We start from the raw sequence: 15,244 nt of genomic DNA on the forward strand, positions 1-15,244 counted from the left end.
TTTACTTTTTAATCAACATTAATGCACAAGTTGTAATAAACAGTCTGGTTGAAGGAGATATTGAGAAATGAAAAATGTTTTTTTGCTTATCCACCAATGGTAGCCAGTCTTTCTGAACGAGGTCCATTTTAGCACTTGAAAACATTATGATTTATAAGCTTTATGGCTTAATTCACAATAAAACTACCCAAGATGCACGGACTTGGCACCTTGTCACTTTTCAACAACTATTTTCTAATTGTTGAATCTCTTATTGACTCTTGTGCCTTTGCAACTGCAGGTCCAAGAAGTTTTCATGTATGTATATGGCTAATGTTGGCCGTTTTTTTTTGTGAAATCATGTCTGCCGGACCTGGCCAGCCTCTACTGATCCCTCTTAGCCAAGGTCAGAATAACCATGCTCAAACTCAAACATTATCCGTGTCTACTAGTCCGTTCTGCAAAGCTCTACATGACTCAACTGTGCTGACCCAGCCGGCCCAGAGAAAGAGACACAGAGAGAGAGAGAGAGAGAGAGAGAGGGGAAGGGGGCATCTCAGGCCCAAGGGCATGACACTGTGGTGCTCGGGGCCACACTAGCCCTTTAAATGTCAACACAGCACAGAGGGGAGGAGGAGGAGGAGGAGGAGGAGGATGGTAATCTGGTGAGGAGAGGGACTCCGTTTGAAGACAGAGAAGAATATTGGCAACTTCCACAACAGCAGGGTAATGTTTGAGATGGTGCACAGGGTGCGTTTCATATTTAGAGATGATTGGGACATCACAGGAGACTCAGAGTTTTGTCTAATGTCTCTTACTTTGGGAACAGCTGCTGACCTTTACGTGTAGAAGTACATGGGATAACTAATTACTTCCTCTCAGCCTCACTTCTTTCTTGCTTGCTTTCTTTCTTTGTCAAAGCACTTCAAAATGTCCAGTGTGTAAGATTTGGGTGAAATCATTTTGCAAGTCTACAATCACCTGAATCGTTGTTTGAGTTGTTGAGTCCTTGATATTTAAATCCTCCGTCTTCTTTTTAATGAGCAACGTAAACACCTTAGAACTCCTTCATGCTTGCAAGCGATCTACTTACTTCACCTTTAAATGCACATCGTAGTCTATCATATTCAAAAACCTTTATTGAAAGAAATTCTTCAAACTCACCGCGGGTCTGGAAGGATTTTGTAAATTGTGACTGAAACATGTTCACTAATTACGAGATTAAAGGCTCACTGCTACGTGGAAAAATTCGACGTGTGCTTCCCACTGTAATGACTATTATTAGTCAATGAATCAATCTTACCTGACCTTTTGCTCCTCCTCTGTTTCTTTCTGTCATGGATCTCCAGGTCTGAGTCTGTTTCACCCTCAGCCAATCAGAGCCTTCGTTAACAGCAGCGTCGGCGCACGATTGGGAGAAGGATGGCGACCATGCCGTTCGTTAGCGAAGGGAAGTGCGTGAGTGTGGAGTGGGACTTTCTGCAAGGACTGCTGGCCAAGCCTCCCACCCTACCCTGGTGAGACACACACACACACACACACACACACACACACACACACACACACACACACACACACACACACACACACACAGATTGATACTGTATAAGCCTTCATGCATGCCCATGAATTAATGGCTGTACGGTGAAAGCCTCGCGTTAACAGCCTGACAGCCTGAAGAGTTTCCCATCAATGAGACACAATCCAGGAGGTGGAACATATAACCTGTTCTGTTGCTCACCTGCCAATCCTGTCAGCACTCTGAATCTCCTCCCTTTACTGGGAGATTAACTAAATTTGGCTCGAATTATTAATGGGTGGTCATTTACAGGCGGATATAAAAACTAAGCAGAATCAATGTGTGCGTATCGATTGTTCTCGGTGGCCGGGGTTGAGGCAATATAATAATGAGATGTTACAGAGGCTAGCAGTGTGTTCTGAGCCCACAACACACACAGTGTGCACACATGTAGAAACACTGTCCGCAATGTCACAGCAGCTGTGTGGCTCACAAAGGTATAAACGTGGGAAAACAACAAACAGCAATTTTCTTTGTTGTTTTCTTTCTTGCTTTCACACACACACACACACACACACACACTCACAGGTACGCAGCTATTCTTGTGAGGACTCTCCACTGACTTACCAACTGAAGCTTTACACTTGACCATAACCAAAACCAGTTAATGGCTGTCCCCAACTTTAAACTAACCACAACTCCCTTCTCCCCTCTAACCTTAACCAGGACCTCAGAAATGAGGTTCTGCCTCATACAAACACACACACGCACAGACACACACACACACACACACACACACAATACTTGTGGTCTTTCTTTGGATGAAGTGGCTGTGACAACATAATTCCACCACTCAGGCCTCATTGAGGAGAGTCAATACCCAATCAGAGAGACAGGCTACCTGAGCCCCAGCCCCCCTCTGTCACTCTGCCCCTCCCTCTCCTATTGATCCCTCAATCATGGCTTCGGCTCACCAGTGCAGGACCAGATGAGAGAGAGAGAGGCAAAGAACAAGAGGTTGGAGGGAAAGTGTGTGTATTTGTGTGTGCGCATGTGTGTGTGTGTGTGTGTGTGTGTGTTCATTCACATATGGATTTTTGAGAAAATGGCATTATTAAGACTGTTCTGCCAGATAGAAGAGGGGCGTTTGTCTGTAATTACCAGGCCAAGAGATGGGTAAGAATGGAGATTGCTTCACTTGAATTGCAGCAGTGATTACAGTCATATGTGTTTATAAAATGGGTTATTTAGATTGATGCTCTGGTCATTAACACAAAGCACAACAGGTGGCCAGTTTCTTACCTTTTACACAGTGCTGATTTAGGCTATTTTCTCTGCTCTTGGGTGTGTTTTTCTTTCCTACTTGTATTCATGTCTTACATTTTTGCATCTGTCCCTTCTATCCCCCACTCTTCCCCTCTTGCCTTTTCCACCCCCCAATATACCCGCTTCCCCCCCCGCCCTGTCTCAACCCGCAGCCTGCAAAACCTTCGTAAAGAGAAGTCTCGCAATGCGGCTCGTTCACGCAGAGGGAAGGAGAATTTTGAGTTCTTTGAGCTGGCGAAGATGTTGCCACTACCTGGGGCCATCACCAGCCAGCTGGATAAAGCCTCAGTCATCCGGCTCACCATCAGCTACCTGCACATGCGCACCTTTGTCAGCCAGGGGGACCCGCCCTGGAGCCCCCTGATGGAGGGCGACAGCAACTGCGGCAAAGGTGAGGCCTGACGAGAAACACTACTGTGAAGATGTGCTGCCAGACACAGCGTACACATGTTTAGTAAATATGAAGGTATATATTTGAGAGTATCTATCATACTGACCAACTGTTTTAGTGCGTTCACACAGAAAACAAATCAAATTCTCTCCTCAGTTTTTCTGCACAAATTTGACTGCCTGACCATTTGTGTTTAATGACTCAAACAATTCACCAGCTGTGTGTTGCACCAACCACATCTGTGGGTGTTTGCCAGTGTGTGTGTGTGTGTGTTCAGCTCAGCCTCCAACTGCTTTCAGAAACACACTAGAAACTCTGGTTCTTTCTGTTACCTGCCCTCATCTGTGTACCTTTATGAAGCTAATACATTGAGCCTTGGGACGCATGCAAATTTTTCACTCAAAATGAAACACTAGTAATCCTGTATGGATGCCTCTTTGCATCAATCTGCCCCACCATGTGTATGCATTTAAAGAACCTCGAGAATGTGTTGTGCTTTTGCTCTGAACACACAGTGGATAGGAAACAGGGCCCCTGATGTTTAAAGGGCATTGAGGTCATGTCCTTGTGCATTTTCTCTGTGAAGCTGAGCTTGAAGCAACCAGCAGGTGTTAATATTCTGTATTTATATACATAAATATTCACTGAAATTTGATTGTTTTTAGCCCAAAAAGAGTTTATAGTGCAGCTTTGTCATCACATTTTAGTTCTTGGCAGCATGCAGAGCTGGAAACAAGACAAAACCAGTAATTAAATTTAAGGAATTTAAATACTGAAATATACAAAAGCAAACAAACACGATAATTCCAACTAGAGAAAGCACTCCAAGAGTACAAACCGTCTCCAAGGCTTCTCATTTTCCATATTTAGATCACTACCAAAACCTTATCATTACACTAATGTACGTACCCAGAAAAATCACAGGTGAAAGCCAAACCCTAATTGTTTCAAACATTTCATCCTGAAGATTTGTCATACATATAGTGTTATAGTGTGTTGTTGTAGGCATTCACATTTAAAATTTGTCAACTGCAGTGTGCAGGTTTGCACCATTAAACATGGCTGTGACGGATCATTCCGCTGCTGATTCCTGCAGTTCTGTCTACAATGCAAATGCAACTGCAGAGATAAATATGGCGACGCGTGTTGCCAATGGACACAAACCGCTTTTAAAGTCGTGTTTCAACTCACATCTCTCTTTCAGTCAAAAGCAATCTTCCGCAGTCTGATCTGCCCACTTACACCCTCCCACAGAGAGACACCACAAACACACAAACACGTAGCACAATCATCTACTCCTCTATTAACAACTGTAATTACTGCCGCTGTGTTTGTGAACACACCTCACAGACCTGTAAACATACATGTGCGTACAGACATATGATGATTTTACATAGGATAAATGTGTGTGTGTGTGTGTGTTGGGGGCGGGGGGTGTTACACAAAGCGGGAGAAAACTATTGGTGCGATTTGTAATTACAGAAATTAACTATATAACAAGGACAGTGTAATTATACAGCCCGTCTAATTGCTACTATTACTGAGGGGGAAATGATGCAGCTACAGTACAAATTAGGTGTGTATGTGTGTTCATTGCTGTTCATATCTAATTTGAAAGTCAGCAAATGTGAGCCAAAAACCACGTTATATGACTTGAGTTACTATCTTTATCACAATATTAACTAATGGTATACACCAGGCAAGTCCAACATTCGGCCCGTGGTCCAGTCACAGCCCCTCAGTCAGACATAGCTTCAGTTTTATCATGTCATCGTCATTAGCTCATCTGATAAAGAGTTGCACTTTAGGCCCTGGCTCCTGGACAGATTCATGCATTCACGTCCTATTATGTTATCTGACTCCAGTTGTGATGGATGTGATTTTTAATTTTTTTCACTCCTGTGTGGCTTAGATATGGTTACATTGCCATTTAAAAATGACAAAATGAATGACAATGAAAATACAATTATTATAAAACAGTGCATTTGTATGTAACTTTTACTGTTAAAGAAAAGGTCTGAAGGGACCATTGGCCCCCGGGAATCTTCACATTTGATCAAATCTGGCCCTCGTTTGGACGCCCCTGGTATACACAGTGTGATGTATTCACTTTTAAAGCGTAACTAAACCCACTCCTCTGCAGCTAACTCTGCCTAAGGCCTGATTTTTTTAAAAACTGCCAAGAAGTGGGCTGAGACCTGAGTGAGGGACTCACCACACCCAATTGACACACCAATCGTTGGCTCCTTCCAATGCAGCCGACGTTTGCTCATTTTAAAAGGATACATTGGTGTGTCCTTCGAGGGTGAGGCTATCCCAGAAGTCTTTTTTATTTCTTTTTTTTTTTGAGAAACTTTTAATTATAACAACACGAGAACAGACTTGGTGGAGCCTGGGTAATTGTAAGCCAAATGCAAAAAAGAATAAATAAATAAAATAAGCTAACAATACAAGAAGAAGATATAATTATGATGTAATTAGATATAATTTAGAGGCTTTTTTTAACATGGACTTACTCAGTAATTTCAGCTCATTCTTCATATTATTTAAACAGGGTTTAGTTTAAAAATGTACATTTGTGAATGAAAGATAAGAGTTAAGAAGCTTAACCAGGTTTATTTGACACGGTCAAACCTGCTTACATTATCTGCTGTGAATAATTAATCATTACAGAGTTGACTGCCTTGAATTGTTGACTTACTTATATTATGTTGTTGTTAAACTATTATAGAAATAGTGTTTTATATTTATTTATCTGTTGGTCAAATCATAAATCTGTGAGCAGTTAAGTTATATTGGTAAATCATATTCCTGGTTAGTAATACTGAAGGGACTACTTACTACTACTACTTTTACTTTTACAAATTTGTTGAAATATATGTGATTTTCTTTTTTTGGGACGTTTTGGCTGATTAGGGGTTAAATCAGCAGTAACCGCTCAGGGTTTGGGACGTTGAACTTCACGCTGATTAGACAAAAGAGTGATGAAGTGATGACCAAAATATGGACTAAAATAACATAACAAAACAAATAGCATTACTAGATACCCATAATGTACACTGGATTCCACCCGAAAATAATGGTTTATCAAAGTATGGAAAATAATAAGTATGGAAAAAAATGTAGGTGGCTTCTGTGCTGCTGTTTTTTAGATTTGGCCAACATCACTGCAGGTCTGACAGTTTTTTGCGTGACAGAGGCCGTTTTCAAATGAAGGCCGTTTTACAAACTGCAGCAGATTAATCTCATTAAGCTGTCAGATCTCACACACACACACACACACACACACACACACATATATGTACTGTATTATGTTTCTATTTGATTTACAAACAGCGGAATGCTCACAAACGCCATGACCTTGACTAAAGCTCTGCAGGCAGTGAGTTGTTTTCCCTTAGTGTTCCACATTTTTCCTTGGCCTTGATAGAAAAATATCCTGCTCTTTGGAAAAGTAGGCGCCTAAGTAGCTGCGCTGTCCTGTGCACGACTCGAAAGTGTGGTAGAAAGATGGATGCGAGGTTTGCTGCTGCTCACATCGAAATGAGAAGCACCGTGGACCATAACTGTAAATATATAAAAGTCTGCCGCGGCGGCGCGAAGGTCACGGAAAATGGTGAGGCATTAGACAAACACAATGAATGGCAACAGGTGCCAGCTATGGATGGTACAAGAGTGTGAATTATCCTCAGCATTTTCCTCCATGTGGTCGAGATCTAATGTGTGTATGTTTTATTAAATATTTGGAGCTTTTTTTTTTTTTTTTTACAAGCAGGTCACAAAGACTCGGCGGGGCTGAGGCTGAAAATGTGATGCTAATTTGGACATCAGTTTGAACAAGTCTACCCACAATGCTTTGGCAGGGTTTTAAGTGTGATGCATGACTTTAATTCCGTTAGTGGAATGTGGTCAGAGATCCAGCTGAAAGGAAGAGGAGGATGGAGAGGAGGGGAAGGGAAGGAGAAGGAATAAAAGGGGAGGAAAAAGCAGAGGTGGACTGAGGTGGAAGAGGACTGTGGATGGAGGAGGAGGGTGGGGGGAGTTTGCATTCCTCCACACTTCCTCTGAGGTCTGAGGGTGTTTGGACGGGCGAGGGACGGCGGAGAATGGAGAGAAGGTGGATGAGAGCAGAGGAAAGGGATGGAGTGGAAGGGAGGGAGGGGCTGGTGTGGCTTTTGTCTGCTTCCCACGTTTCAAAGCCAGTCTTGAAAAATGAATAGACAGAGGAAAATCAATTGCATGACCTTCACAGAGAGAAAGAGAGAGAGATTGAGAAAGCTGGAGAGAGGGGGTTGCAGAGAGAGAGACAGACAGAGAGACAGATTATGGAAGGATGGAAAGGAAAGGAAAGCCTGAAAGAAGGAAAAGTAAAATGACCCATGATGGTCATTCCCATTTGGTGTGTGGGTTGGTGTGTATGTACTTATTTGCACAGCCCATTCAAGGACTGAACTCTTTTATTTGAAATCATTTATATTTCAAAACCTGCCTATATTGAGTAAATTTTGCTTTGGGGGACAGTTTTTTTTTTCTTTTTCTCTGCATTTTTAAAGCAGAAGCTATATTTTGATCTTTATTATTGTGGCCTTGGTTATCATTTCTACAGGTTGTGATGGCTATTACGGGACGTCTAGATTAACTGTATTTATATCTGTGAAAACACACAACTATGCCAAGTTAAGTAGATACAAAATGAACACTTAATATGATGAGACGGCAGTTACGTACCACTTTCCAGCTGACACCACTGTTGTGGTTGAAGGAGCCCAGTGCAGTGACGCCCTGAACCATGAGTGGTGTCATGATGCACTGATGCGCCCTGCAACAAGTTGGGAATATGAGAGAACATCGGACTTCTGACCGATGTTTAGTTGCTCTTCAAAACCAACTCACAAGGATGTCAGCCACTGGTGTGTCAACTGCTATTTCTGAAGTCGGGCGTGTAGTCGCCCCCTGATGGCCACTTAAGAGAATCTAGGTTTAAGTCACTTCTGCATCTGCTTCACCCTCTGGGGGTGGTAAGGCTGGTAGTCGTCAACTGCAGGCTATGGCTGGTTCCATCTGTGTTCTGTTGCTATTTAATAATAATACATTAGATAATGATGAAAAAGAATTTCATTATTTTTACAACTTTATTCTTGTATTACTACGAATTTATTCGCATGATATTACAACTGTATTTTGTAATATCATGACTTTATTCTCTCGTAAAAATTATCACTTAATTCCCGCAATATTTTACGTCTTAATCTTTTTTAATATTACAACTCTATTATCGTAAAATTACGACTTTGTTCTCATAATACGACTTTATTCTCGTAAAATTACAACTTTATTCTCGTAAAATTGCAACTTTATTCTCGTAAAATTACGACTTTTTTCGTAAAATGATGACTCTTCTCGTAATATTACAACTTAATTCTCATAAAATCCGCCTTTATTCCCGCGATATCGTGACTTTATTCATATAATATTCTGACTTTATTCTGGAAAGATTAAATCTTGTTTGGCCCTAATACTCCGTCGTACATTTGATTCAAAGGTTTGGCTGAATAAATGTGTAACACCTCAACCTACAGCAGGTGCAGTGCAGCAGCTGTGGTCCTCAGTCTTTTATATGGTACAGTACAATGACAACTCACTGCCAGCAACAGGGCCAGCTCAAGTGTTTTACTGTCTGTGTTAGTGAGGTCAAACACACCTCTCTCCTCCTCACCACTGGTGACATTGACTTTCTTTCTGCCTTCCCTCACTCGAACCCCATCTCTCCCTCTCCTCCTCTCTTTCACTGCCAACATCTCCCTTGCCTCTCTCCTGTCTCCCCCCCCCCCCCACCTCCTCATGTTCTCCCTGCGTCTGCCTCCCCTTTAGCGTTTAAAGCGGCCGGGGCTTTTAAGGCAAGTTAATTGCACTCAAATTATGTTCGACCGCAAGAGGAGTGAGGGAGTGATGGAGGAGAGACAGTGAGAGATAGGGGAGACATGGCAGGATGGGGGAGGGATGGATGTCAGCATGAGCAGATAATTGCGTCAGAGAAGGACACTGCGATTACACACTCTCTCTCTCTCTCTTTCGCTCTCCGTTAGTGAACAGCTGAAACGTCACATTTGGATGTAAGTAAGCAGGTGATCCAGCTGTTGTTGTCAAAGTGTGATAGCGATGGCAGAGCCAAACGTGAGAGAAGACGGGGGACACTGTTTACACTGTACAACACTGTACAACACTGTGCACACAGTATTCTCACCGGTGTACTGTACTGTGTGTCCAACTGCTCTGCGCTGTCCCAAACCAAGCGTGGTCACTCACTAAAAATGACCTTCCTGTCCTTTTTAAAAGTAGGTTTGTCGTCCCTCCCCTTCTGCAAGAAAGCCAAGACGGTGATCATGGAGTAAATGAAGTGTGCTTGAGTGCACCCATTATTTTACAGTATACTTTTCGACTGTTTAAGTGCCTAACCCGCGTTCTCGCGCTGCACTGCGCGTTGCCTCACCTGTCCTTGTGAACGCACTTGAAATGCAAACTGAGACAGGACAAGAGAGAGGGGAGCTCAAGAGTGAGAGTGAACGTGAGGTTCACTGCGTCTATATCTGTTTGGTTCCCATGGCAACATCTTAACCTGGATAAAAAGGCTGACACTGTGGGGGTGCACAGGAGGATGGTGTTTGTGTGTGTTTCTGCATGTAGGATGGGGAATATTTGGGTGTGTGTTCACGTATGTGTAGCCATTACTCTTGGACCTGAAGTGGGACTAAATTATGTATTAGATGGAGTATAATGAAAATCATTCAAATGAAATTTCTATCTTTTCTTCTCATGGAGTGCAGGGGGAGACCCTGGGAATTGACCTGCGAGTCAGACTATAATTAACGTGTCCAATCGTGCCCCGTCCCATTCTGTCTCCTATTCCCACAATGAAATTAAACCTTGCAGCAGCAAACTCCAGGGAAGCTAATGAAATGGGAGTGTGACAGAAAGGAGCAGTAAAAGTTCTCTGGTGCACCCACAGGTTCAGGTCTGCCTCTTGGCCTGTTACATATGCTATAATATGTACACACAAGCAGAAAGTGAATGCATACTCACCTGGATCATTCAGCTTTATCACTTGAGTCCACTATTACTTTGATAACATGACTTGGTTAATTGCTGATGTCTGGGAACGCGGCTGTAAAACAAAAAACAATGTCAGCAGGGTAAAGACAGGTATAAAACAATCTAATCCACTTTATTTGGAGGTAAAACTAATAGTAAACACAGTCTAAAAATAGGTACTAATCTATTTTCGCCGGTGCTTCAATGCTGGTGCAGTAGATTTTTGTGCAGCTGGATTCCTTTACTTACAGTCCAGAGTATGAATATGTGGAAAATGTGTTCTGAACAACAATTGAATGACACCCAAGAAGCGCATAGTCGTGTGTAGCAGCAGAGTGGCGACTCCGCTTTGTAATAATAATAATGATGTGCCTATTTTTAAACTACATCTTGCTGTGTTGATGTAAATTGAAACTGCCGGCACGCACTTTAATGTTGCATCCATCAATTTCTTTCATTTTGATTGTGCGGGAAAGATTATGAAAGAGAAAAATAGTATTCAAACAAAGCAGTCTACCAATTACTTGCAATTCTCAAAACTTCAGTTTCAAATGAATAAAAGGACTTATGAGGTATTTTCTGGGAAGAATGTGTCCTGCTGTTTCTGCTTCAAAGAGTCATGGGAGGCCAAAAGGCACCTGCTGTGTGGGTAAAACATGGTTTATTTGAAAAATCTCTTTGTTTGACCTCCAAAACTCTCTTCCTGTAAATGACAGATATGAACTTATATTAAAAGAGATCTTTGCGTGGGATCATGCATGTGCTTTGTGAAGTGACAACACATCCTCTTTTACAGTGATCATCAGTTTTAAAGTAATGCTGAGCACTTCATCAGTTACTGTAGAATAAAAGTAACAAATTGTTCTGGAGTTCAAACCCTGTTTTTATGTGTTTTCACTTGAATGAGGTCTTGCATGTGTGTGGTCACACTTTGTTTTTTGTCAGCATTTGTATGTTTGAGTGTCTGTTTGTGAGCTGCTTAACTTAACATGTCCTGGTGAATGTGTGAGGGCGACGGTGTGAGCTGAGGAAGAAAGGATTTTGTTGTTGGTGGTGATCCACATTTGTGCACTGGGCAACCTTTTTGCTGCGTTTGTGCTTCCTGTAGTTTATAAAAGAGTGTTGTGTTATATGTGTCTTTGAAAGCTAATTCTAAATGAATGTTCCAGACAGGTCCTCATAATGCAAAGTCCCACACACACACACACACACACACACACACACACTGAAGCAAGGGTTCATAGCTCCATCACAGAAGGATCTTTGTTCTCAGGGTGAGATACCAACACCACAAGACTCTCTCTTCATATGTGTCCCCACACGTGTGCGCACACACAAACACACACACACACACACACCAGTGTGTTTTGGTTTCCTGGCCACACCATTGTACCCTGGCAATCTTTAATAAATGGTCCTCTGTGTATTGGTGGGTTTAGGTGCGTATGTGTGCATGGACTCATCCGTCATGTCACATCCTTCGCCCTGCTGACACTACTCAGCATTACTGATCACCCACCATCACCTTCACTCCTCCAGGGATCTGGGACATGAAACTCAGGACACACACACACACACACACACACACACACACACACACACACACACACACACACACACACTCACACTCCCTCCATGCGTTGCTTTTCACTCTTGCAGTAATCACAAAATAACATCAGCGTGTGCATGTCTCTGTGTGTACTTTCATTCATTCTCATATGGTCATGATGGGGGTCGCTTCCTCCAGACTCCCCAGTGATGCAGCTCCATCCCTCCCGCCCTGCGACGGTGCCTGACAGGCAGGCAGAGAGTGTGCGATGGACTCCCCATCCCCCTTTCAGGCAGCCAGCGACTGGCTAGGCTGAAGGGTCCCAGCACCAGACCCCCTTTCATAGCCCTGAATGGACTTGCCTTATTTATATTCACACTCTGTCACACGGGGGGACCCCAATCTCACAATGCCACTGTGGCTTTGTCCAGCAACTCTGTATTTATGTGTGTGAGTGAGCGAGAGAGAGTTTGTGTTGTTTAATCGGGGGGCATGTTGCCACTGTGTAGTCCGTACATGAGAATTCATTGCTGTGTGTATTCCTAAAGTGTGGGTCTGTGTCTGTGTGTGTGTGTGTGTGTGTCTCTGTTGCTCTAATGGAATGCCTCCCTCTTCTATTCACCGAACCCACATCACAGACAGGCAGCTGGGCAGTGTGTGTGCGTGCGTGCGTGTGTGTGTGTGTTCCCCGACCCTCCCTCTGTGTTCACTTGTAACCCAGAGCAGTGCTTTCATTTTCCTGTCATAACGCGTATTGATTTCCCTCTGCCTTGCAGCAACACACACACACATACACTCTCTCTCTCTGTCTCGGCTATCCAAGGATCCTTACGGTCTTGCGTGCAGCCCCGCACACATGCACACACTCCTATGTTCTCGCACAAACCACGCACACACTGCTGGATAGTGGACACAGTATTCAAACGCCGCTCTGTTGGACTGAGATTAGTGCTCACATATGGTGCACGCTTTTCCAATCACACACTTGCAGGTGCGCACACACACACATACACACGAGCCATCATGCACACTTTTTGACATAAAACAGTAAATACGGCTGATTACTAAATTAATCTTCCACGTCACCGCAGCCTCTTGTGCCAGCGCTTGCTTTGGAGAAAGTGATCAGTCTTGCCTTCCGTAGAGTTTTCTCATTTTCCCAGTCGTACCCTCCGTGCGCCTCTCGTACCTATCTCCCCCCCCCCGACCCCCCCTCCTCAAACCACCTCCAACTCTATTTGGATTGTAATTGCCTTGGTAAACAGCACCACTTTGGCACTGAAGCAGCCCTGATAGCTTGTGTTTGGGATGCATTAAGAGTGGCGATGTGGACACTGTGTGTGTGTGTGTGTGTGTGTTTGTTTGTGTTGTGTGCCTGTCCGTATGCTTGGTTGTTGTTGTTGTGTCTGAGACACGAGCGTCGTGGTCGATTCCTCTTGTTCATGACACTTGATTGGTTCAAGTTCACAGGTTTTATTTACCAATCACTTTCTGTAATTCCTGATATCACATAGTTAAAGTAAAAAAGTGCTTTTTATTTCTGTTGATCATTGACAGACAATTAGAGCAGAGAGTGATGGGAACAACGACACCTGCTCAAACTCTTCTCCAAGTAAAATCTATCGCATTTGTTGAGATAGATTTCATCTACGTTGAGGGAGATGAAAGGCTTCCACGAGCCCTGTTACTGTGACAGAGACGTTTTGAAATCTGTATAATGATAATTATATAATGTACATGATAATGTATGTCACTGGCTGCTATAGTGATCCTGACACTGTCCTGTCTTAATGGATTTATAATCTGACCATTGATGTTGAAATCTTTCAAACATGGAAGTTTGTTGACATTATTTGCTGCTACTCATGGAAGAAATAAGTTCAATTGCCTCGACTTTTAGGTCCCTGATGCTGCTTTGGAAGGTCAAATGTGTATTTATGATTTAAAAAAACAAAAAAGAAAAAAATCAACTTTATAGTCTAAATACAAAGAGTTACTGTTGATGTCATTCATTATCTGATGTGTGTGTTTTCTCTCTCTTCTCTCTCTCTCTTACTCCACAGTAAGACGATCATCCCATTCGCTAGCTACTGACATATTTGAGCTGCACCTCGGGGCTCACCTCCTGCAGGTAATGACCTCGGCATGTGCTTGTGTTGTGTTTCGACACAATTCGGGTGAGTTTGTGAGGAGAGATTGTGTCTGCATTTCAGTAGTGTTATGATGTAGGAAATTCTATATGTGGAGCCTCTCTGTCCCGGCATGTGACAGAATTAAACATACCTGACAGAATGTGGACAAAGCAAAATCCAGGACACTCGGGGGAGCATGTATGCAGTTTCAAAATGACAATTACTTTAGGAACAAAAGAAAAAAACGCAGCTTCTACAGGGTAAAGTGTCAAGTATTTAGTGTGACCTTCCCTTAGGGTTAGACTTGAACACGAGCACAGCTCTGGTTCCTAATTAATGTTATTGTTAAAACCTGTGTATTGTCATGTAGACAAAATATCTCCTGTGAAAAAGGTCTCTTACACCAAGTGTATTGAAGCCATATGAGTTTAACTCATTGAAGTCTTGCATATAGAATATATTAGCAAGATGTCAATGAGTTAAACAGTTGGTTACATAATTCCAGTCCAAACGCTAATAATCACAGTTTGGTAGACAAGAATAAACAACATGAGGGACAAAAAAAGTCACGTACCTCTTCCCCATCACATAACAACAGAAAGGGAAGAGGTAACGTGGGAGACGTTAGACAAAAGCAACACATAACCTAAACTTAAGTTCCACATGCCTGTCAGGTAAAACACATTTTGTTGAATTATGAATAAAAATATCAAATTCAATTCCATATATAAGCACATATTATAATGTGTTAGATATAGAAAATGTCTCAGTCATCCATGTCATTGTATCCTCAGGAGTATCAATAGAAAGACAACTGAACTTTCTTAATTTCCTTAAGATGACTGTTTCTTCAGAAAAGTCCAGTTGCCTACATCTACACTCCTGAGGGTTTAATGTATGGAAAACTTTGTGTGTCACAACCTTTGACAACTTCACTCTGATCAAACCTTAAACAGAAAACCACATTTGCTGCACAAGTGGCTGTGCTGCAAATCAGTGTGTTGGTTCTGTGTGTGAGCTCAAGTCCTCACTCCTTCAATGTGGGACTTTCAATTTCTAAGCAAACTCCAAACACATGAACACACATGGGCACACACTCGCACGTCTCATAACCCTCAGATGCTTGGACAATATTGTTGGCTGCCAAAGAATGCCTCCCTTTTTCACTGACGGATGAATGGAGCCTGAGGGGGATTCTGGGGCAGGAGGGCTGCAGGGATGACGAAATGCGGGATGTAGAGACAAAGAGTGAGAGGAAG

At 42.7% G+C, this 15,244-nt stretch overlaps 1 protein-coding gene across 1 annotated transcript in view; it reads left to right on the forward strand.

Annotated features, from left to right (window-relative positions):
- Positions 1–15,244, forward strand: part of npas1 (neuronal PAS domain protein 1) — a 38,132-nt gene that overhangs the window by 8,816 nt on the left and 14,072 nt on the right. Inside the window, exons 2-4 of the mRNA XM_058634920.1 lie at positions 1,329–1,496; positions 2,977–3,215; positions 13,917–13,984. Of these exons, the coding sequence (XP_058490903.1) occupies positions 1,402–1,496; positions 2,977–3,215; positions 13,917–13,984 (402 nt within the window). The 5' untranslated portion in view covers positions 1,329–1,401. The remainder of the gene's footprint in view (positions 1–1,328; positions 1,497–2,976; positions 3,216–13,916; positions 13,985–15,244) is intronic.

Source organism: Solea solea, chromosome 7, assembly GCF_958295425.1.
Source record: "Solea solea chromosome 7, fSolSol10.1, whole genome shotgun sequence".
In the NCBI taxonomy this organism is placed as follows: domain Eukaryota; kingdom Metazoa; phylum Chordata; class Actinopteri; order Pleuronectiformes; family Soleidae; genus Solea; species Solea solea.